This window comes from Xenopus tropicalis, chromosome 4, assembly GCF_000004195.4.
Source record: "Xenopus tropicalis strain Nigerian chromosome 4, UCB_Xtro_10.0, whole genome shotgun sequence".
Taxonomy (NCBI): Eukaryota; Metazoa; Chordata; class Amphibia; order Anura; family Pipidae; genus Xenopus; species Xenopus tropicalis.
The window spans coordinates 138891732-138915840 of record NC_030680.2 but is presented as its reverse complement, the minus strand read 5'-3'; the positions used below and the strand labels follow the sequence as shown (position 1 = coordinate 138915840).

Here is a 24109-nt window from a genome sequence, read left to right as displayed (position 1 = left end):
ATTTAATACGACCTGTATTGAAATTATATTCTGCCTAGGTTCTTGTGTATATAAGGATTTTAGCAGTCACTGAGGGGTTCTGTGCCCATATAAAGGCACAAGGCTGCAGGCTGAGTTATACAGGGAACTCTGAGTATCACTCATGTATTATAAGGGATAATGTACCCCCTACTGTAAATGATAAGGATATTAGCAGTCACTGAGGGGTTCTGTGCCCATATAAAGGCACAAGGCTGCAGGCTGAGTTATACAGGGAACTCTGAGTATCACTCATGTATTATAAGGGATAATGTACCCCCTACTGTAAATGATAAGGATATTAGCAGTCACTGAGGGGTTCTGTGCCCATATAAAGGCACAAGGCTGCAGGCTGAGTTATACAGGGAACTCTGAGTATCACTCATGTATTATAAGGGATAATGTACCCCCTACTGTAAATGATAAGGATATTAGCAGTCACTAAGGGGTTCTGTGCCCATATAAAGGCACAAGGCTGCAGGCTGAGTTATACAGGGAACTCTGAGTATCACTCATGTATTATAAGGGATAATGTACCCCCTACTGTAAATGATAAGGATATTAGCAGTCACTGAGGGGTTCTGTGCCCATATAAAGGCACAAGGCTGCAGGCTGAGTTATACAGGGAACTCTGAGTATCACTCATGTATTATAAGGGATAATGTACCCCCTACTGTAAATGATAAGGATATTAGCAGTCACTGAGGGGTTCTGTGCCCATATAAAGGCACAAGGCTGCAGGCTGAGTTATACAGGGAACTCTGAGTATCACTCATGTATTATAAGGGATAATGTACCCCCTACTGTAAATGATAAGGATATTAGCAGTCACTGAGGGGTTCTGTGCCCATATAAAGGCACAAGGCTGCAGGCTGAGTTATACAGGGAACTCTGAGTATCACTCATGTATTATAAGGGATAATGTACCCCCTACTGTAAATGATAAGGATATTAGCAGTCACTAAGGGGTTCTGTGCCCATATAAAGGCACAAGGCTGCAGGCTGAGTTATACAGGGAACTCTGAGTATCACTCATGTATTATAAGGGATAATGTACCCCCTACTGTAAATGATAAGGATATTAGCAGTCACTAAGGGGTTCTGTGCCCATATAAAGGCACAAGGCTGCAGGCTGAGTTATACAGGGAACTCTGAGTATCACTCATGTATTATAAGGGATAATGTACCCCCTACTGTAAATGATAAGGATATTAGCAGTCACTGAGGGGTTCTGTGCCCATATAAAGGCACAAGGCTGCAGGCTGAGTTGTACAGGGAACTCTGAGTATCACTCATGTATTATAAGGGATAATGTACCCCCTACTGTAAATGATAAGGATATTAGCAGTCACTGAGGGGTTCTGTGCCCATATAAAGGCACAAGGCTGCAGGCTGAGTTATACAGGAAACTCTGAGTATCACTCATGTATTATAAGGGATAATGTACCCCCTACTGTAAATGATAAGGATATTAGCAGTCACTGAGGGGTTCTGTGCCCATATAAAGGCACAAGGCTGCAGGCTGAGTTATACAGGGAACTCTGAGTATCACTCATGTATTATAAGGGATAATGTACCCCCTACTGTAAATGATAAGGATATTAGAAGTCACTGAGGAGTTTGAGCTCCATATAAAGGCACAAGGCTGCAGGCCAAATGGTTTAATCCAGTTCACAGAAGTGTAAGTACTAATCCCCAATGTACTGGCACTGCGGTTGGGTGTTTGTTGACTTCTACTTCATGCCAGAAAGCAGTAAGCTTTAAAGGTGAATGCTTCTCAAATAATACTATTCACACAATGGGAACTGGCTTCCTTTGACTGTTATTTTCGTGACATGTTTTGCCAGTGCCCCCATGAAGAACCTTTCAGTGCAAAAGCGGTAGCTGAAAATGTGGATAACTTACCCATCACAGCCCGTCCAACTTATCACTAAGGCATCTGCAGATTTTGTTATTCCCCATCACAGTGACAGGCTTGCCCAAAGCCAGAATTAGGCCACAGCTCGGCAGGGGGGTGCCAACAACATGAGATGAAGGCAACATCTAGCGGCTGTACAGAAATCCTTCAGGGGTGATCCCCCAGGACACGGTGTGGTACCTATGTGAGAGGTTTATACAGATGCCTGCCCCAGTCCCATTTGTAGTCACTGTAATAAAAGCAAGAAATGAAGGCACGTGTATGTCAGTAAGTGCAGTGAGCAAAGTGCAAATTCGAGTGCAGTCGCCATGTTTTTTTTTTTTCTAACAAAGTCGCATTGCAGTCATTGGAGTTGCAAGGGGGCCATAGGCTTGGAGCAATTGCACTACACATACCGCAATGCTACAGTTGTGGGGATTTGCCAAAATGACCCCAACTATGCGCACATTTTTTTCTTGAATCGGATGCAACTGTGCTGAAGTCTGTCTGACGTCATTTATGGTGTTTGGTTTGTGAGTGAAATCTGCGCCAAATTCTTCAGGCACAAGTGGGTGCAAAGGGTACCCAGGAGCTACCATCCATTCAGGACATGGGGTCGCTCCTGGGTTCTCCTGCGTCAATAGGCACAGCATTGCTTTGCTCAGAACAGATCAAACTCGGGTCTAAGGTCTCATTTACCACAACTATACATGCAGGTACCCCCAGGGCCCATAAACAGGTCTCTTACAACTGCCTAAAGCAAGGTGGGGGGTCAAGGTGCACTTTGCCTTCATTGTAAATGATCCTTCTTGTGTTGTAGCTCCCTGTTATGTTAGATTGGTCATTTGTATTATAGGAGAAGGAAATGGGTAATTACTGGGGGGGTGCCAAATACTAGGGCCGGTTCTCCTGTTAGCAGAAAACTGCCCTGGCCCTGGGTACTTTTCAGCAAGCACCACGGAGCGATCCTCCTCTTCTTCTTCTTGTTTCTTCAGTGCCCCAGTGGCAGATGCATGTGCAGTAGAGTGAAAAAGTGAAAGTTTTTTTGGTAAAGTTCAGCTATTCAGTATAATGTGAATGCGTGCCCACGCAAAGAGATCGGGAGGAAGAGGATCGCTCCGTAAGCAGCTAAAGTGTACCCTGGGCCGGTGCAGTTTTCTGCTAACAGGAGCACTGGCTTGGGGTATCAGGTGATTACAGTCACTGGGGGGTGCCTAACATTTGGCAACCCCAATGATTAACCCTTTATTTCTCCTTGTACCTGAGCAAATCCTCACCTAACATTCAACAATGAGTTCAAAGGAGAAGGAGAGGTAAAAACTAAGTAAGCTCTATCAAAAGAAACACAGGATTTCTTGATTTTTTTTTAAACATGATGTTCCAGTGCCTGATTTCCTCTCTCAGAAACATCCTTCATTCCCATGGCCAGAGTCTGCACAGTTCTCTCCTCTCTCCCCTCTCCTGCTTCCCCCCTCCCAGTAGAATGCCAAGAACTCCCTCCCTCCCCCCTTAGGAATGTGTGATCTCAGCTATAAACGCTAGACTGTAGGCAGGAAGCTGCTTAAAATGGCAGCTGCTAATCTTAAGCAATGGGAGAAAGCTTGTAAAGCTGATTACTCAGGTATGTTAATGGTTTCTGCAGAATAAATATAATGTTCTAGGTGGCACTAATGTGGCAAATCTATTGGCAGTAAAATGCCAAAATGACTTTCCTTCTGCTTTAAATACATTTTATTTCTATCTGGATATCTAAAAATGACTGATCCCAGGAGCAAACTATTTGTAGGGTTGTCAAACCCTTAGAGGTGATGTCCTCCTAAACACATACCAGTCTCAATCTAGATCTTCAGATCGGACCCCCACCCAAGTTGCAGCTGTTTTTCACATATTTCTGTACCTAGAATACTGGGCCAGATTGAGTTCATTGAGATTCAATTGCAGAACCATGAATCTGGCCCATCGTTTGGTATTTCTCCTCTTCTCCCTGACTGTTAGCTCTTCAGTTTGGCTTATTTCTTACTAACTTTTTTTGTCATTGTAAATTTCATTAAAATATGTGAGCACACACGCTGCCAGTTTGTTCTTGGATACCGGGCTCGGGAGGATTGCGGTTACTGCATTGAGCTGGCACGGCTGCCCATGTTCCTTTTATCATCTCTCCTAGAGGACTGCGCTTTGAATGTCCTTGTCAAGGAATCCTTTGGTCAGTAGCGGAACTGGGGAAACAGCCCTGGCAGGCACGAGAACAAACACACATGATCCGCGTGCAGCCGGAATACAAACGTGGGGCAGTCGGGTTCCAACCGTGCCCTCTGGTTTTCCTTTAGGCTGTTTTATGTTCACTTAATGTTTTCTGTGTCTTGACATCAAAGGAGCAAAACTATTAAATATTTATCCTACCGTAGTTTGTATCGAGAGAAAATACCATTTTCTGATACCTGAGCCCCAGAACTTCACTGCTTCTGTTTTTTTGTTTTTTTTGTATAATAACTGAGAAAGTTGGGAAATGTTTTATGTTTCTGTGAAAGCCGCAAGGTTTGGGTAAATAATAAAGACTTTAGCAAAAGTGCCAATGGAGTGCAAACTGCGGCACCTCTGACTGTGGGCAATCATGGCTCCAGGGGGAGACTAACCCCCTGTTGCCCCCCTCTTAAAGGGATTCTGTCATGATTTTTATGGTGTACATTTTATTTCTAAATGACACTGTTTGCAAATAATTCACTCTGCCATTTATAATTGTATTCTTGAACCAACAAAAATATTTTTAGTTGTAATATTGGTGTGTAGGCGCCATCTCAGTGCATTGTGCCCGAGTCTGAGCTTTCAGCCAGCGCTACACATTAGAACTGCTTTCAGCTAACCTATTGTTTCTCCTACTCCCATGTAACTGGAGGAGTCCCAAGCCGGACTTGGATTTCTTACTATTGAGTGCTATTCTGATACCTACTGGGAGCTGCTATCTTGCTCCCTTCCCATTGTTCTGCTGATCGGCTGCTGGGAGAGGGGGGGGGGGATATCACTCCAACTTGCAGCGCAGCAGTAAAGTGTGACTAAAGTTTATCAGACCACAGGTGACATGGCTGGGGCACTCAGGGAAATGAAGAATATGGCTGGATGGAGGAGGATGAGGAGGGGCCTAAGAAAGAGCAGTTGCAGTTTTTGCACTACAAGAGCTGAAATTCTGATTTAAAAAATGGTGTTTTGGATCTTGAAGTTACTGGGAGCTGCTTTTTGCCACCTCTGGTTACCCACTGGGCATTGCCACCTGAGGCAAGAATCTCAACTTGCCTAATGGCAGCAACCCTGTGTGTCGCTGTAGAGCTTTATTCAGCTCTCGATCGACAGGTGGAATCTCCTGGAACACCCCCTAGCTTAAGGCCAGACTGGGAGTAGCAGGGGCTTCAAAATTTGTACTGTAGGCATCATGTAAGGGCCTGCATTGTGTCAGGTTATTGATTTGGTAGAAGTGTTTTAGCACTTGTATTTGGGAAAATAATAAATGAGCCCCTTTTATTTTGACTTGGTACAAAGGCATAGGCACACTAGGGGCTGCAATGGAAGCTATCAGTTTATTCTCAATGCCATTATTATGTATGAAATAAACTGAGTGCAGGTTTTGGCACCTAGTTCTTCTCCTGCTCTTTGTAAACGAGGCCAGTAGCGTTTTCTAGTCTGTCACTGGTGGTGCCCTTTGTATATTGGGCCTTGATAAAGCACTGTGCATATTAGTAGCACTATACTAATACATTTATGGTGAAGACACACTGAGCTACTAGTAGCAGCTACTTGTTGCAGTTACAGAAATAGACAAAGTTGATCATTTACTGATAAATGTCTCTACGTGTGTTTTAGCAGAGGCAATTCTCAGTATTGTCTATGGCAGGGGATTTTTTGCTGTTTAGTAACCGTGACAAGTAGCTGCTACTAAGTAGCTCCATGTGTCTTTACCCTTACACTCCATTTCGTTTCTGGATAGTGAAAGTGTTTTCTAAATCATCCAAGACTTGTTAGCCGACTATGTATGGATTGGCTTTAGGGCCAAATGGGAAACAATTGTACAGTGTTTAATAATCTTCTTAAATGATTAGCAGCTTTCTGCTGTATATAACAGAGTAAGTGTTAGCTTGATAAGTTGAATTCTCCCTGAATAATACTGGTTTCTCACTGGGAATAAGTGGAATGGGGTCCGATGCTAGCATACGGCCATTGTGCTAGAAAGGCGTCAGTGTGATCCACAGCAGAGTGTTCCATGGCGTTGGGATTCCTTGGTCACTCTCATTCTATGTGCAATGGTTGTTTTAGTCCCGATACATCCAACTGGAAGTCACTGGGCAATGGTGCCCCCGCCTCAAGCAGTAATGTTTATTGATTTAAATACACACTCCCTAGGGTTTAGCAGACATAGAAGCAGATATTAGCTTGTGAGTAAGTTAATTAGCCCACATCCTCTTTAGATGTTCATTTCCAAATTGACTTTCTGTCTTTCAATCAAAAACATTCGATTGTTGTTTTCTGCTTTCAGAGTTGGGATTTGGTGAAGCAGACGCAGAATTACCTGAAGCTGCTAATTCATATCCTCAATGGGGATGGTAAGTGCCATCATTAAAGTTCTATATCTATGTACCTGATCTATGGATCTCTGCCATCTCACAGACACAGAGCTCCTTCACATGGGGGACCTTTCCTTATAAACACTGTTTTAATCTTCCAGTGTCAACCCCCATATTCCTTCTCTTGGGTGTTGCTTTCAATTCTAATTAAGTTCTTGGCCCAAGTTTAGCAAATCGCAGCTCTCCAGCTGTGGCTGAATGATAACTCCTACCGTTGTGGCCTATTTGGGATAGATCTTATAAGGGGTCTTTTACATTACATCAGATTACAAGTGCTATGGAGGCCAAAGTGTTTTGCCTACCAGAGATGCAGGCAAATAGAGCCCACATGTTTGTTGGGGGGGACAATACTATTTTTAAACCCCCCCCCAAGCACTTTGCCTTGTGGGAAGGAAAGGGGACATCAATCATAGCATCTGAACAGCACCAACAGTCTCTTTTATGTCTCTCTCTCTCTCTCTCTGCAGAGCACAGTGGGCTGCTAGTGCACTGTATTTCTGGCTGGGATCGCACACCACTCTTCATATCACTCTTGCGACTGTCGCTGTGGGCTGTAAGTTCATTCATGAGTTATTTTTTTCATTTATTGAGTATGAGAAAGCAGTGTTTTTGTATGAACACAATATTTTATGAATACTCATTCCAGGGCACTTCCGGCAAGGAATTTCTATGATTTTTTGACTTTGGTTATTTGGCACTAGAAATGTAATATGTTGACTGTGCACAAGTAAAGAATAATAAAATTCTTCAGAAACCTGAAACCATCCTCACCATTTGGTGGTCACATATCACATGTATCTACTGATGTCTATGAAGAATGCCTCTGCTGAGGTTGCTCCTGTTGTAATATTTCTGTAAATGTTAAAAGAAGTGTTCACTTAGCAGAATTAGCTTTGCCCACTACTTACAGGTTAGCAGGCTTGTTTACTGTTGCTCCAGATGCAAATTCAAGAGTTCTAATGAACAGAATTCTGCTCCATGGTGCCCTGGTACGGAGCACTTAAATTCAGGGTAAAGCTGCAATATACACCATTAAATATGGTGCAACTTTTTGTGCTCAATTCCATTCTAGGAGCACAAAGAGCTGCACTGAAGGGCCAAGCCATGGGGCTACATGCAAAGTGAAAAAAGGGTACTGCCTCCCTTTATTAGAGCTTGAAAGAGCTGTGGAGAAAGTTAGTCGGTAGAGTTAGAGCCTGAAGGTCACTCTGTTAAAGCCAAGACATCTCGGTACAGACTTTTTCTTTAACCGCCAGTTGCCAACAGCCCCTACTAAGTCAAACACTTATGGAGATCACTTAGTACCTGAGGAAGGCTATTGTCTCTACAAGCTTGTGCTGATGCTTATGCACCTTCTGCTGCTTGACAGAGTGCTGCTTTGGGTATTTGAACTACAAGAAAGTTCTTATGTGCTTGGTGTTAAGCAGGATGGCACAGATTAGACTTGAGCGGAAATGTGCCAAGCGCCGTGTTAAGATCCCTGTGATTGAGTTTGGGTGGAAAGGATTGATCTGCTCCCAGTAAAAGCATGATGGGGAAGGACGTACTGTTATCTCATCACTTCAGGATGTTTGGAGTTCATGTTTGGAGGACAGTAAGGGTGGCCATACATGCACTGATATTGTTGCACAAAACCTTGTTTTGTACGATATTCGGTGCGTGTATGGCGGATCAACAAGATGACCGATATTTCAAGAGTGTTGGATATCGGGCGTCTTGTCAATCGGGCGGGACAAAAGATTTTGATTGGGTGCCATCGAAGGCGCTGAGCAAAATCTGCTGAATCGTCAGGTGGAGGTAGAATCTCTATTTTTTCTAGCTCCATTTCTGACGATTCAGCCCTGAACGTCAATGGAGGGAATGAACCAATGGTCGCAAGAAAGATCATTATTGGTAGGTGTACAGCCACTTTAAGTCCTCTGCCTTCTTAAGCATGGAGGTGAAGCAGCCCTTCAGCTCAATCAATAATGACTGTCTATGGCATCCAGCAGCCCCTCTGGCATTTGCCAGAATCTGAGACCGATCAGCTCTTATACTGGAAAAAATACCATCTCTGGGAACTATTGGGACAGCTGGACAGTGGTTGGTACTGGTCTGTTGCGTGAAGTGTATCTGTAACCCCACATAAGAAATTTAATACTAATAAGACTAACTTGTGAGACAGTACCCCTAGATGTCAGTGGTCTCAGTGATAAAATAAAGGAAAGAAGCTAAAGCACTTACAGATAATGAAACAACATACTGTTATTTACTATACCGGTAAACCACAATGTACTTTTGGTTTCCTGGTACAATAAATAACATACATTATTGTATTATCTGTAAGTGCTTTTGCTCCTTGTTCTCTATTTTATGTGGAGTTTTGATTTGGCTGCCGTCGGGGATTGTTGCGCCCAATCCTAGACTGGCAATCTGTGGGTTCTGGCAAATGCCAGAGGGGCTGCTGTAAGATGCCATAGACACTCACTATTTATTGGGCTAGGGGAGGTTGTTTGGGGTGTGTGTAAATCCCAGACCTGGTTGCACCACAGGGTAGTGCTCCCAGTTTTCAAGTTTTAGGGCCCCCTGTGATACACAAGGGGACACCTTAGAGAACTGTACACTGACCTATCACACAGAGTAGATATTCTTGCTGGTAGCCATGGATTATGACACTATTTAGTAAGTGTCTTCTGGCCACTGCTATGTGCTTGTTTCTGGGAAACACTTTTGCAAGTTTGCAATGGTGATGCCCACCAAAGATGGCACAGACCAAGAAACAATTGATAGAGGCCTATGTAATCCAGCTATTTCAGTGCATATAACCATACTGTTCACTTGGCTAATGGGGGAACACCTCTTCATTCTGTTGTTTAGCTGACAAGGCCTGCTCTTTATATGTCTATTAAAATATCCTGGGGTGGAGCTTAGTAGGGATGCACCAAATCCACTATTTTAGGATCCGGCCGAACCCTGAATCCTATGCTAAATATTCGTCCGGAGGGGTTGAAGAGAACTGCATGCTTTGTGCGCAGTGAAAAATGACCAACTTCCATGTTTATGTGAAAAAAAACTCACATGATTTTAAGGATTCGGTTTTGGTTGGGTCAAAGTTATGGATACGGGCAAATCCGAATCCTGCTGAAAAAGGCTGAATCTTGCCCGAATCCTGAACTGAATACTGGATTCCGTGCATCCCTAGAGATTAGCCTAGAGCAATGGATCCAGAAGATAGGGAAGAGCATGTAGAGGGACCAGCCCATGGGAGCGGGGAGATCAGCCTAGCGCAATGGATCCAGAAGATAGGGAGGAGCATGTAGAGGGACCAGCCCATGGGAGCAGGGAGATCAGCCTAGAGCAATGAATCCAGAAGATAGGGAAGAGCATGTAGAGGGACCAGCCCATGGGAGCAGGGAGATCAGCCTAGAGCAATGGATCCAGAAGATAGGGAGGAGCATGTAGAGGGACCAGCCACATGGGAGGAGGGAGGAGCATGGAGTGTGTCTTGTTGCCTAAAAATGGGGAGAACAACATCCAGCCACATGGGAGGGGGAGATCAGCCTAGAAAATTGAAGATAGGGAGGAGGATGGAAAGGGACGTGTTGCCAAAAGTGGAGAACAACCACCCTTGGATCCTCCATACTTGCTTCCACTGTACCCTGGGGACATAGTTTTATTCCTAGAATGCCCAGATCCAAGGCATAAAATATTTATAGTTACATACAGTTACATAGGGTTGAAAAAAGACCAGAGTCCATCAAGTTCAACCCTTCCAAGTAAACCCAGCACCCACAAACCTATACTTACCAATCTATACACTCACATACATAAACTATATATACAACCACTAATACTAACTGTAGATATTAGTATCACAATAACTTCCACAACAAATGGTTCTTATTCGTAGAATTGGTGCATCTCTGATTTTCTTCCTTGTAAGAATGTGTGTAAGATATCTGCAGTATTGACGCACAATGTGTGAACAAGGCTTTGTAGCCCACAGAGATCCATAATGATGCAAACACCCCGTGCAACAGGGCCCTACATTCATTTCGTCTTCGAGCATTTTATCTAAAGTACACGAAGAAAATGCTGACGTGCTGGGATCTCAGAATTCCATACATTCTAAGGCTTCTTCCGAATGAGAAGTGAGCTGCTTTAAATATAACTGTGCCGCTATTATTACAAGTGTCCAGAAAAGCTTCAATACGGAATGCAGAGACCCACAGGGGAACAATAGAAAAATCAATGCCTTTTAGGCAACTGCATATCTCTTGTAATTAATATGGTATCCACTGCTTGTCACTGGGGACAAAACAAGGATATCTGTACTAGAATCCTAGTGTTCCATTAATATGAAATATAATCATATGCAGCATGAAGAGCCACAGATACTTAAGAGAACATTTAATATATTTGTTAGTTTTATGTATGGAAGGAATATCCAACAGGGGACATTCAACCTGTTATCAAGTCACAACTTCCATTATCCAGTAGGGCATGTCAGCAATATATGGAGGGCTGCAGGCTAGATGGTAGCCCCCAGCCTCCTAAACCTTAGAAGGTTTCCAAATATATGTTTCAGTATTTGCAAACAGAAAATGGGTCATCTCCCAAGACTACATTTTAAATAATTACAAATTGTAAAACCTATTTTTTTCTTTTTCTCTGTTATAATAAAACAGTACCTTGTACTTGATCCCAACGAAGATATAATTACCCCTTATTGGGGGCAGAACAGCCCTATTGGGTTTATTTAATGGTTAAATGATTCCCTTTTCTCTGTAATAATAAAACAGTACCTGTACTTGATCCCAACTAAGGTATAATTACCCCTTATTGGGGGCAGAACAGTCCTATTGGGTTTATTTAATGGTTAAATGATTCCCTTTTCTCTGTAATAATAAAACAGTACCTGTACTTGATCCCAACTAAGGTATAATTACCCCTTATTGGGGGCAGAACAGTCCTATTGGGTTTATTTAATGGTTAAATGATTCCCTTTTCTCTGTAATAATAAAACAGTACCTGTACTTGATCCCAACTAAGGTATAATTACCCCTTATTGGGGGCAGAACAGTCCTATTGGGTTTATTTAATGGTTAAATGATTCCCTTTTCTCTGTAATAATAAAACAGTACCTGTACTTGATCCCAACTAAGGTATAATTACCCCTTATTGGGGGCAGAACAGTCCTATTGGGTTTATTTAATGGTTAAATGATTCCCTTTTCTCTGTAATAATAAAACAGTACCTGTACTTGATCCCAACTAAGGTATAATTACCCCTTATTGGGGGCAGAACAGCCCTATTGGGTTTATTTAATGGTTAAATGATTCCCTTTTCTCTGTAATAATAAAACAGTACCTGTACTTGATCCCAACTAAGATATAATTAATTCTTATTGGAGGCAGAACAGCCCTATTGGGTTTATTTCATGGTTAAATGATTCCCTTTTCTCTGTAATAATAAAACAGTACCTGTACTTGATCCCAACTGTAAATAAAAACGATTTGTCTCTAAGCCAGATGCTTTTATATACAAGGTATTATATATGTGCGGGTGAGTTTGGGAATGTAGAGAGGTGAAGGTAAGAGAACCTGGTTTCTCTGTATATATATACAGGTATAGGACCCGTTATCCAGAATGCTCGGGACCAAGGGTTTTCCGGATAAGGGGTCTTTACGTAATTTGGATCTCCATACCTTAAGTCTGCTAAAAAATCAATAAAACATGAATTAACCACAATATGATTGTTTTGCCTCCAATAAGGATTATTTATATCTTAGTTGGAGTCAATTACAAAGTACTGTTTTATTATTACAGAGAAAAAGGAAATCAGTTTTCAAATTCTGAATTATTTGATTAAAATGGAGTCTATGGGAGATGGGCTTTCCGTAATTCGGAGCTTTCTGGATAACGGGTTTCCGGATAAGGGGTCCGATACCTGTATCTGGGCAGCGTAACATACAGTAAGTTCAATATCAGGGAAAAGACAGACTCACAGTACTAGTGATCTGTTTACATGTAAATAGGAGCGAGTGTTTTGGGTCCTGTCCTGGCTTTAACCATCAGTTGGCTGGGTACGGCCTGCACCTACCTGCTGCTGTTGTGCCACATACATACACTATAATGTCACGCATGCAGTTGGTTACCATATTTGATCCATGAAACCTAATGTTGCCAGCAGGGATGTCTGTGTAGTGAGATTGAGAAGCATCACTAAAATACATCCTTACATCCCTAGTAACAGACTGGGGGTCAAGGATCTACAGGCCCGCGTCAATCATGGAGCCCCATAAGCTCCGGTGGCCATGCCCCTTTACCTCCAAACATTCTAATTTCTCAGCAAGCCGTGCCCTTGTAGTCTTGGTGAAGCAATATGTGTGCCATTAGCCCAAGAATTTAAAGGCCGGCGTGTGCAGAAAGTCTAACATACCTGTTTTATGAAGGCAGAATTGCTGAATGTATGCTCATGTGTTTGCTTTCCTTATTAATAGGATGGAATGGTCCATAGCAACCTGGAGCCTGCAGAGATCCTGTACCTTACAGTAGCTTATGATTGGTTCCTGTTTGGGTAAGTCTTTCTGAGATTTTTTTTAAAGAGGTAGGCATGTAGACTAGCCCCACTCCTGTCCTATAACTAGGGAGTGGCAGAAAGTACAGGGTGCAGCAAGGCCTTGTCCTTACTACTTGCCTATTGGTAGGCGGTAGGGATAGGGCTGGCCTGCACCCTATGATTCTGCAGTGTGCACCTCTGAATTTTTATCAGGCATAGTGCAACCTTTCTTCCCAGTTCTAAAGGCACAGTTTTGCTACCTTTATTGCTTTTGCACTTCTTTATTTATTATTTGTTTTTTCTAATAATTATCTATAATTATAAGGTAATTTTTCCCTTCCCCATAGAGTAAAGTTAGCCACAATTCTGCTGGGCGGCAATCTTTCTTTCAAATACCATTGTTTTTGGAAGGTTTAAAGAAAAACTATACCCCCAAACAGTGTAGGGATCTGTAAAACCCTGCTTCATCTAAATAAATAATTTTCATAAAAATATACTTTTTTAGTAGTATGTGCTATTGGGTAATCCTAAATACAAAGCCATTTTAAGTACTAAGAGCCGCCAACTGGGGTCATAGGATTCACAGTGCACACAAACAAACCAAGGCACACATACATGCTAGGCCCCATCAGCCAATGAATGGGCAGAGTTCTGCCTTTTGCTCCCACACTAGTTCCTGTTACAGTTAGAGCTGCATCACTTCCTGTCAGCTGATCTCTGAGGGAGCACACAACCCATCACTAAATGGCGGCTCAAGGACAAGGATATAAAAGGGCAATATTTACTGATATATATATTCCATTCCGGTTCCAGGCAAAGCAAAATGTGTTGAGTGTGTTGGTGCCAGACATTGGCTATGGCATATATTATGCTCGTGGGAGGCACAGCTTAAATGAATTGGTTAATGCACATAAATAGCTTGATTTGTCGAGTTTGTATGTAATGCCAGCGTGTTTTCAATTTCCAGGCACATGTTAAATGACCGGCTCAGCAAGGGTGAAGAGGTACGTGCTTCTTGATTTATATAGCTCTTAAAGGGACAGTATACTCTCTTGTTCAACATAAATTAAATAGCTGAACATATGAATAACATATTGCTGTATTCATGAGAAACCGATGGTATTTCTTATTTCTTCTACTAAACAGGGATTTTGCTAATGCTGCTAACAAATCAGTTACAACAAAGGGGGCAGGGAGTGTGGTGTATACTTGTTACCTATCTACCTTACAAGGAATAAAGATGGAGTAGCTTCAGTTTCTCTTTGTGGCCTGTTTAGCTATAAAAAAAAGCAACAAAAACCATAGAGTTTTCTTGATTACAACAATAGGAAAAAAGTATGCACAAGCCCTATTCTTTCTCAGACTTGGGTGTCAGGGGCCCACCGGGGCTACCGCCTGGGGGCCTCCCACCCCAGTTGCAAGCTCCTGTTTCCCCCCCCTCACACTGCATACCTCACCCCCTTCCGCGCTGGCGCACACAGTTCCAACAGGGGTTAATGCCGGGACACGTAGTTCCTAGCAGGAGGAGCGGCACACTAGGGCAGGGCCCATTTTGTTTTTACCAGGTGTTCCGTTGGGCCTGCCTGACCCTGGAGCAAGGGGGGTATGCTGGCTTCTCTCTGATTTGAGTGCAAATCAGTATGGGTAATTAGGGTAATGCTTTTTTTACTGTGTGTCCACAGACTGTAAAGTTGGCAATACACGCTACGATCCGCTCGCTTGGCGAGATCGCCAAGCAAGCGGAACTTCTCCTGATATCCCCACCTACGGGTGGGGATATCAGGCTAATGATGCGGTCCACGATCCGACTAAATTTTTAAACCTGCCCGATCGATATCTGGCCGATTTCAAGCCAGATATCGGTCGGGCAGGCCCGTCATTAGTGCCCCTACACAGGCCGATAAGCTGCCGAGTCGGTCTAAGGGACCCATATCGGTAACTAGAATCGGCCCGTGTATAGCCACCTTAACATTAGTCAAGGCTGGCTAATTAACTGCTAATAAAGTGGCCAAACCCACAGCCTTTTGAGGGATGCAGAAAAGTAAGCATTTGTATGTATGTATGTATGTATGTATATTTTTATTTATAAAGCGCTACTTATGTACCCAGCGATGTACAGTAGAATACATTAATACAAACAGGGGGTTAATAAGATAATAGATAAATACAAAGTACAACAATAAATACAAGATACAGTTACAGTTGCAATAAGTTAAGAGTCAAAGATACAAGAGGATGGAGGTCCCTGCCCCGTAGAGCTTACAATCTATATGGGAGGGTAACTTACAGCTACAAATAGGCAAATATAAGTGCATTTTCACTAGGGGGTCCCTGTAACAACACTGTATATGCACATGTATGGCAACCCTGTGCTTTTGGAAAAATAACTATACTGCACCCACAGGCACTGTAAATGCCCACATCCTGCCATTGCTTGCCTGTTCTTTTCATGGCCAGGGACACTCTCAGTAATAACGGGGGCCCTCTCACTAGGCGGCCCCAATTTTATGCCACTGGTCACTTGGGTCCTCTAGGTAGGGGGCCCTGCCAACAAGTAAATGAGGGTCCATTTATGCAAAAAAGCCTCCTTGCATCCATAGTCACGCCTGTGATCTTCCCTGGCAACTTCCCAATTATACCAAAACAATTCACCCAAACCCCACCCACTCTTCACAAGCCCCACTTTTCCATCTTGGGGGCCCCCGACTACAGTACTCCCCCTGATGCAGAACCTGTTTATAATCCACAATGAAACAGCATTTGGGGATATTCCATCAACGTATATTTTTGAATGAAACCCAATTTCCCAGCATCTTTGCTTGTGTTACAGTCTACACTTGGGCCTGCACGCCTGAAGTCCTGATTGGCTGGGAGCTGCTCAGTCTGTATGGTTAAGCACTGTAGAGCATGTATAGAAATAAGTGCTGCACTGGGCAATGAAAAGGGTAATGAACTCCATTAAATCTTGGAGAAGGTGGGGGCTACTGAATTCCTATCAGAGTTATTAACCTGGAATATTGTAGTCACAGGAAATGAAAATCTCTCTGGTGGTCTCTAAAGCCATTAAGTGTGCAAGTTATTTATTAACCTTGCAACATTCAGTACAAAGTGATTATATATTTTGCTACACAGCTTATGCTTATGCCCCTGGCTGCTGCAAGTGTGATTGATACTACAGTATATAAGAGCAGTGCAGATTTTTTTGCCCACAATGCAGATTTTTGCTCCAGCATAATTACGGCACCCACTAAGTAGCACCCACCTCTACATGCACAATTCACCAATGTGGCAAATGTTTTAGGAAATTGCATGCAAGTTGTGGAAAACATATTTCTTACTGCATTTGAGTGCAAATAACATCATTTCCCAGGTATGGCAGCACTGCTACTGACTCTACCCTTAAGGGAACCCTGCAATCACTGACAAGTCCAGGCTGGGGGTAATTCCATGTTTCCCCTACATCAGTGTGTGCAGAGCAGGCTAATGGGGGAGCTAGCATGTATGGATACAAGTGAATAGCATTAACACATTCTCAATTTTGTACACATTTTAGCATCTTGGTTTGTAGTGTTGGACTGGGGTCCCAGGGGCCTGCCAGAAAGCCGTAACCCACCACCCACTTTCCAGACTTAGCATTTTCTTTTTACATATTGCCATTTTTCCTTCCCTCCATTCCTCCTCTTTGTTCTCATACAGAAATGGGGACTAGCCATGGGACAGCCATACAAAGCCAAATGGTTGGATCAGCAGAAGGGCCCACTGGCACCTGGCTGACTCCCCACTTGGAGTTTTCCTGGTGTTTAGGTGGTCCAGTCCAACACTGAAATGAACACTTCTTTGGAGGGAGAACACTGAGGCTTTCCAAATCAGGGTCCATAGACCAGGTGGCATCTTTTGCTAAAAACAAACTGCCTTGCTTGCTGGGCTTCTGTAAGGTCTAAAATAGATAGATAGTTAGATAGATAGATATAGTCAGGAGTCCGGAATGATGCTATTCTGTTTGTATGTCTTGAGAAAGGTCTTCTAGTGGGACCACAACATTGACAATAAACAAACAATTGTAATAAACTCCCAATATAGGAGAAAATGGCCCTGGTGTGTCCTAAAGAAATAAATATCCACATGTAAAAAAATGGAGCACTCACAGGGCTTATGACTAAGTGCTGCTACGGATCTTTCTCAAGACACCCCTCCTTTCTCAGGATGCAATAAAATCTCCTTTTTGCATATTATAGAAACCCTGAGTGTGACAGTTTTCTTATTTTGCCTATATATACTTTCTTTTGCATATATATATATATATATATGCTACTATACAGTAGCATATATAGATACTGTGGATACAGCTGAAACTTCAGTACCTGTGAGTGCGGTACTTTTTGTAGTACTGCACCCAGGCAAATGATCCTACTTATTTTCGCATACCTGTGTAACCCTGTTAGACATATATATATAAACATTTTTGTTACTGTCTCTTTAGGGCATGTATTGGTTATCAAACAGCAGTTTTATCTTGCGCTCGGCACAGTCTCTGACACAATTCCTTTCTCCCCACCATCCAGATATTCTTCTTCTGCTTCAATTTTCTGAAGCACATCACTTCAGATGAGTTCTCCTCATCAGGCAGGAAAGCATGGTAAGAGCCTGACTTGGTAAAGGGAAAAAAAAATGCATCTGACCTCGTTAACAGAACCAGCTTGGGGATATCGATGGAGGCCATCAAACCTCTAGTGTCCTGACCCACTTTATTTAATTTATTCTCCGCTGGAAAGGTTCCCAGGCTGGGACCTGCTGCACACCGAGGTGTATATAGGAAAGCACGTGTTGCTCCGGATTCCAATTTCATAAGCACTCCGTGGAATTTCCTACTTTATACAAGAAAGGAAAATCTTCCCTTAAATAGGACATTATTCTTTAATGATTTTTTTTCTTACTTAAAAGATTATTGAGTGAATACAATTCAATTAAAGAAATAAAAAAGTTTCATTTTATTTGCATATTGAGTTTCAAGATATGTTGTTTCTTTATACAGTGTTTCAAATGCTAAGCAATGTCTCGCTATTGGCTTAACTATGGGGAAAACTGGGTGTAATACAGGGGGGTCTGTATATATGTCACATTTTTATTGTATTATAGAAAATCATTATGGAAATTGCATATACGGTATTGTGGCCCTTTAGCAATGAGTTAGGGGCCCTTGTTTGTGTTTGTGACCTCACAGAGCTTCATTCATCATTACTTTGGCCCAAAAAATATATAATGGCATCTCTTTCTGTTATGATTAAAAAGTGTTCTTTAAATATTGACTTTGTTTTTGTAGGAGGAAAAGTTCCCAGCCTCGTGAATCTGCGATATCTCTGGAAGATTTCTGTTTGCTGAGTAGGTGGCATTACATTTATTCCACTGGCAGCTGAAAGTAGTGCATTTATACACTGATAAATATGAAAGGCAAACCCCATATAGATCTCTCACGTGCTTGTAGGCTCTATAGAATCAAGGTAGAATAACATGTATTTCACTATTTAGCCCACAGGGCAGGACATCCCTTTATATTCAGGTATGGGAACTGTAATCCAGAATGACTTTTCCTGGTAAGGGGTCTTTCTGTAATTTGGATCTCCATAAAGTCTACTAAAAACTATTTTAAACATTAATTAAACCCAATAGGAATGTTCTGCCCCAATAAGGATTATTTATATCTTAGTTGGGATCAAGTACAGGTACTGTTTTATTATTACAGAGAAAAGGGAATCATTTAACCATTAAATAAACCCAATAGGGCTGTTCTGCCCCCAATAAGGGGTAATTATATCTTAGTTGGGATCAAGTACAGGTACTGTTTTATTATTACAGAGAAAAGGGAATCATTTAACCATTAAATAAACCCAATAGGGCTGTTCTGCCCCCAATAAGGGGTAATTATATCTTAGTTGGGATCAAGTACAGGTACTGTTTTATTATTACAGAGAAAAGGGAATCATTTAACCATGAAATAAACCCAATAGGGCTGTTCTGCCCCCAATAAGGGGTAATTATATCTTAGTTGGGATCAAGTACAGGTACTGTTTTATTATTACAGAGAAAAGGGAATCATTTAACCATTAAATAAACCCAATAGGGCTGTTCTGCCCCCAATAAGGGGTGATTATATCTTAGTTGGAATCAAGTACAGGTACTGTATTATTATTACAGAGAATAGGGAATCATTTAACCATTAAATAAACCCAATATGGCTGTTCTGCCCCAATAAGGGGTAATTATATCTTAGTTGGGATCAAGTACAAGATTCTGTTTTATTATTACAGAGAAAAGGGAATCATTTAACCATTAAATAAACCCAATATGGCTGTTCTGCCCCAATAAGGGGTAATTATATCTTAGTTGGGATCAAGTACAAGATTCTGTTTTATTATTACAGAGAAAAGGGAATCATTTAACCATTAAATAAACCCAATATGGCTGTTCTGCCCCAATAAGGGGTAATTATATCTTAGTTAGGATCAAGTACAGGTACTGTTTTATTATTACAGAGAAAAGGGAATCATTTAACCATTAAATAAACCCAATAGGGCTGTTCTGCCCCCAATAAGGGGTAATTATATCTTAGTTGGGATCAAGTACAAGATTCTGTTTTATTATTACAGAGAAAAAGGAAATACCCTTTTAAAATCTGAATCTTAATTATTAAAATGGAGATGGCCTTCCTGTAACTGAGAGCTTTCTGAATAACTGGTTTCTGAATAATAGATCCCGTACCTATACTCAATAAACAACGTTACCATCCGATCCCATGATTATTAGTAGATAGTAGAATATATGTGATCAGATATATTTGAATATACATATCCAAGTGTGCCCAATGCTATTAGTGCAAAGTGTGTCATTCACACCCCATGCTAAGTAAGATGCCAAACATTAAATTTGCACCCACAAAATATACTCTCTGGGGCATATTTATCTCAAGGTGAAAACAGAGCTCAACACTTTCTCTAGAGATATTTCTTTGCCATATAAACTGACCACAGACACTATGGGCCCGATTCACTAAAGTCCGAAATAAGGAGTGCTATTTATAGCATGCGTTAAAAATCTTATCACTTCTTATTTTTCGCTCGATTCACTAAAAGGACACTTGTCATAATTAAGAAGCGATGTTCTTGGCGTTATTTATCTTGCGACGACATATTTTCAAGCAACGTGCTGCGTAAAATGTTGTGTGCTGCATAATATATTGCTTGAAAATATGTTGTCGCAAGATAAATAACGCCAAGAACATCGCTTCTTAATTATGACAAGTGTCCTTTCAGTGAATCGAGCGAAAAATAAGAAGTGATAAGATTTTTAACGCATGCTATAAATAGCACTCCTTATTTCGGACTTTAGTGAATCGGGCCCTATGTCCTTTGTAATGTGCAGGCTGCAAGCTGTACCCATCCTATGCATAGCCCTGGTGCTAATAGGGTAGGTAACCAGTTGGGGTGTCTCTGAATCTTGTATTTTTGGTCTTTCCCAGAACGCAGGGACCGTGGCAGTGCCAACAGTCTCAGCAGTGACTTCTCCGTTATCACTGAAGATTCCCCTGGCGCCTATGGAAACTATAACTGTGAACCTGTAGAGCTGATGACTTTTGGAAACCAGGGCCAAGCTGTTTGGTGAGATATATCTGTATTCATTGGGGATTCTGTAAAGGACTGGGGTGCCCACCCCCCATTTTTTAGTAGCTCTGGCTTGGTAATACGTAATGTGCCATTGCCATGATGTAACAAGAAACCATGGAGCCTGTTTATGAATACAGTGTTTCATCTATACAAATTGCCAGTCCCCTGGGGATTTTTGGGTTTTATTGTCCATTGAGCCCTCTGAATTGCTGTTATTTTGCTTACAATATACAGTGAGATGTCATATTATCAGTGATACTCGTGTGTTCATGTCATTGTGAGGACAGCCTATCCTACATACAAAACTCTTTATAAATGCTGGTCCCTTATTAACAGGAAGAAGACCCGTGCCTCCTCTCCGCAGACGGTGTTTTGGAGCAGAGGTCAGCCTTCTGCCGAGGATCGCCCATTCCAGCCAGCTGTGACTGAAGCGAAGTCATCCAGCTCCTCTTCTTCCAACCACTCGGACCATTTCCTGAGACCTGGGAGCAGCCCCCTCGAGGTGCCACAGCGCAGGTGGGATGTGTGTTTAACATATACGCATGACCCTTTTTATACTGGCTGAATGCCTGTGGTGTTGAGGATTAACAAGACAAGGGTCAAATAGGCATTGATGCTGAGGGTTGTAATGTAGGACTTTACAGCTGTAGGCTTTATATGTAAGTCATTGGGTCCTCTGATCAGAAGTAATATTCTGTCACTGGCAGACAGTCTCGGCAATTTAGCCTGACCTCTTAGGCATTATTTTTTTCCGAACTGGGCTGAAGTGTCCAAGGGCACTTGTAGACTTTTTGCCACCCAAGGCAATCCCAGCCTACTGCTGCCCCCTAATTACCTCTCCTGTGCTTGGATGGAGATATGGGGCAAGAATTATACTCTTACATGGAAAAGGATGAATTCCTGGTTAAAGCACAAGAACTTAAAGTGATACTGACACTAAAATACCATGCAAAAATACTGTTATAACAGATCCTGGAGGTGTCTAGACCAGTGGTTCTCAACCTTCCTAATGCCGCGACCCTTTAATACAGTTCCTCATGTTGTGGTGACCCCCAACAATAAAATTATTCCTAAGACCATCGGAAATATGTGTTTTCCGATGGTCTTAGGCGACCCCTGTGAAAGGGTAGTTCGACTCCCAAAGGGGTCCCGGCCCACAGGTTGAGAACCGCTGGTCTAGACCATTAAATGTTTACAGGTACTGCTCTGCTGTTGTATGGTCTTCTTCACTTCAAGGAGAAGTAAAGTCTGAAATACACATATTAATTGATGTAAGAACTGAAGCACTTGGCTTAGCCCGTATTTCAGACCATGCAATATACATAGTAACATAGTAACATAGTAACATAGTAAGTTGGGTTGAAAAAAGACATACGTCCATCAAGTTCAACCATAGTGCCTATATATAACCTGCCTAACTACTAGTTGATCCAGAGGAAGGCAAAAAACCCCATCTGAAGCCTCTCTAATTTGCCACAGAGGGGAAAAAATTCCTTCCTGACTCCAAGATGGCAATCGGACCAGTCCCTGGATCAACTAGTACTAAGAGCTATCTCCCATAACCCTGTATTCCCTCACTTGTACTGAGAGCTATCTCCCATACCCCTGTATTCCCTCACTTGTACTGAGAGCTATCTCCCATAACCCTGTATTCCCTCACTTGTACTGAGAGCTATCTCCCATACCCCTGTATTCCCTCACTTGTACTGAGAGCTATCCCCCCTACCTCTGTATTCCCTCACTTGTACTAAGAGCTATCTCCCATACCCCTGTATTCCCTCACTTGTACTGAGAGCTATCTCCCCTACCCCTGTATTCCCTCACTTGTACTGAGAGCTATCTCCCATACCCCTGTATTCCCTCACTTGTACTGAGAGCTATCTCCCCTACCCCTGTATTCCCTCACTTGTACTGAGAGCTATCCCCCCTACCCCTGTATTCCCTCACTTGTACTGAGAGCTATCCCCCATACCCCTGTATTCCCTCACTTGTACTGAGAGCTATCTCCCCTACCCCTGTATTCCCTCACTTGTACTGAGAGCTATCTCCCCTACCCCTGTATTCCCTCACTTGTACTGAGAGCTATCTCCCCTACCCCTGTATTCCCTCACTTGTACTAAGAGCTATCCCCCCTACCCCTGTATTCCCTCACTTGCTAAGAATCCATCCAGCCCCTTCTTAAAGCTATATAATGTATCAGCCAGTACGACTGATTCGGGGAGGGAATTCCAGAACCTCACAGCTCTCACTGTAAAAAATCCTTTCCGAATGTTTAAATGGAACCTCCCTTCTTCTAAACGGAGTGGGTGCCCTCGTGTCCGTTGGAAGGACCTACTGGTAAATAAAACATTAGAAAGGTTATTATATGATCCCTTTATATATTTATACATAGTTATCATGTCACCTCTTAAGCGCCTCTTCTCCAGTGTAAACAGACCCAACTTGGCCAGTCTTTCTTCATAACTGAAACTTTCCATACCCTTTACCAGCTTAGTTGCCCTTCTCTGGACCCTCTCTAACTCAGTAATGTCCTGTTTGAGCACTGGAGACCAAAACTGAACAGCATATTCTAGATGGGGCCTTACCAGCGCTCTGTAAAGGGGAAGAATAACCCCCTCCTCCCGTGAATCTATACCCCTTTTAATACAGCTCAAAACCTTGTTTGCCCTTGCAGCTGCTGCCTGGCATTGCTTGCTACAGCCAAGTTTATTATCTACAAGGACTCCAAGGTCCTTCTCCATTATGGATTTGCCTAGTGCAGTCCCATTAAGGGTATACGGTGCTTGCATATTTTTACATCCCAGGTGCATGACCTTACATTTATCCACATTAAATCTCAACTGCCACTTAGCTGCCCAGATTGCCAGTTGGTCAAGATCCTGCTGCAGGGATGTCACATCCTGGATAGAATTGACTGGTCTGCAGAGTTTTGTGTCATCTGCAAACACTGATACATTACTCATAATACCCTCCCCTAAGTCATTTATGAACAAATTAAACAAAAGTGGACCCAGTACAGAACCCTGAGGGACCCCACTGAGGACCTTATTCCAAGTAGAGACAGTATTATGGCTTGAAAACTTACTGGGAAAACCCGTTTGTGCACTCTTCTGCCTAATGAAGTAGATTCATTGAAACAATAACCACTTGGGTTTTTAATTGTCGCCAGAAGCTGAATTGGAATGTGTTGATTGGTTATAAAATCCTTGTACCCTCAATCATCTTACCCTTTGTACCATTTCTGAAGTAAATATATAAACCCTTTGTGTAAAACTGATGGTGGCAGCAGAGACTGCTCAGCAACACAGAAGGCATAGACTTTATTTAGAGCTGACGAACAGGAAAGTGCTAATACCGGCGTGGGAATCACATATTGTACTGGATA

General features: G+C 42.3%; 1 protein-coding gene across 3 annotated transcripts in view; it reads left to right on the top strand.

The window, feature by feature from the left end:
• mtmr14 (myotubularin related protein 14) overlaps positions 1-24109 on the top strand; it is a 67577-nt gene that overhangs the window by 24072 nt on the left and 19396 nt on the right. For all 3 annotated transcript variants that reach the window (XM_012960368.3, NM_001097244.1, XM_012960369.3), the window contains 8 exon segments: positions 6438-6504; positions 6993-7078; positions 13008-13084; positions 14034-14070; positions 17629-17702; positions 18387-18445; positions 20580-20718; positions 21061-21240. In XM_012960368.3, the coding sequence (XP_012815822.1) occupies positions 6438-6504; positions 6993-7078; positions 13008-13084; positions 14034-14070; positions 17629-17702; positions 18387-18445; positions 20580-20718; positions 21061-21240 (719 nt within the window).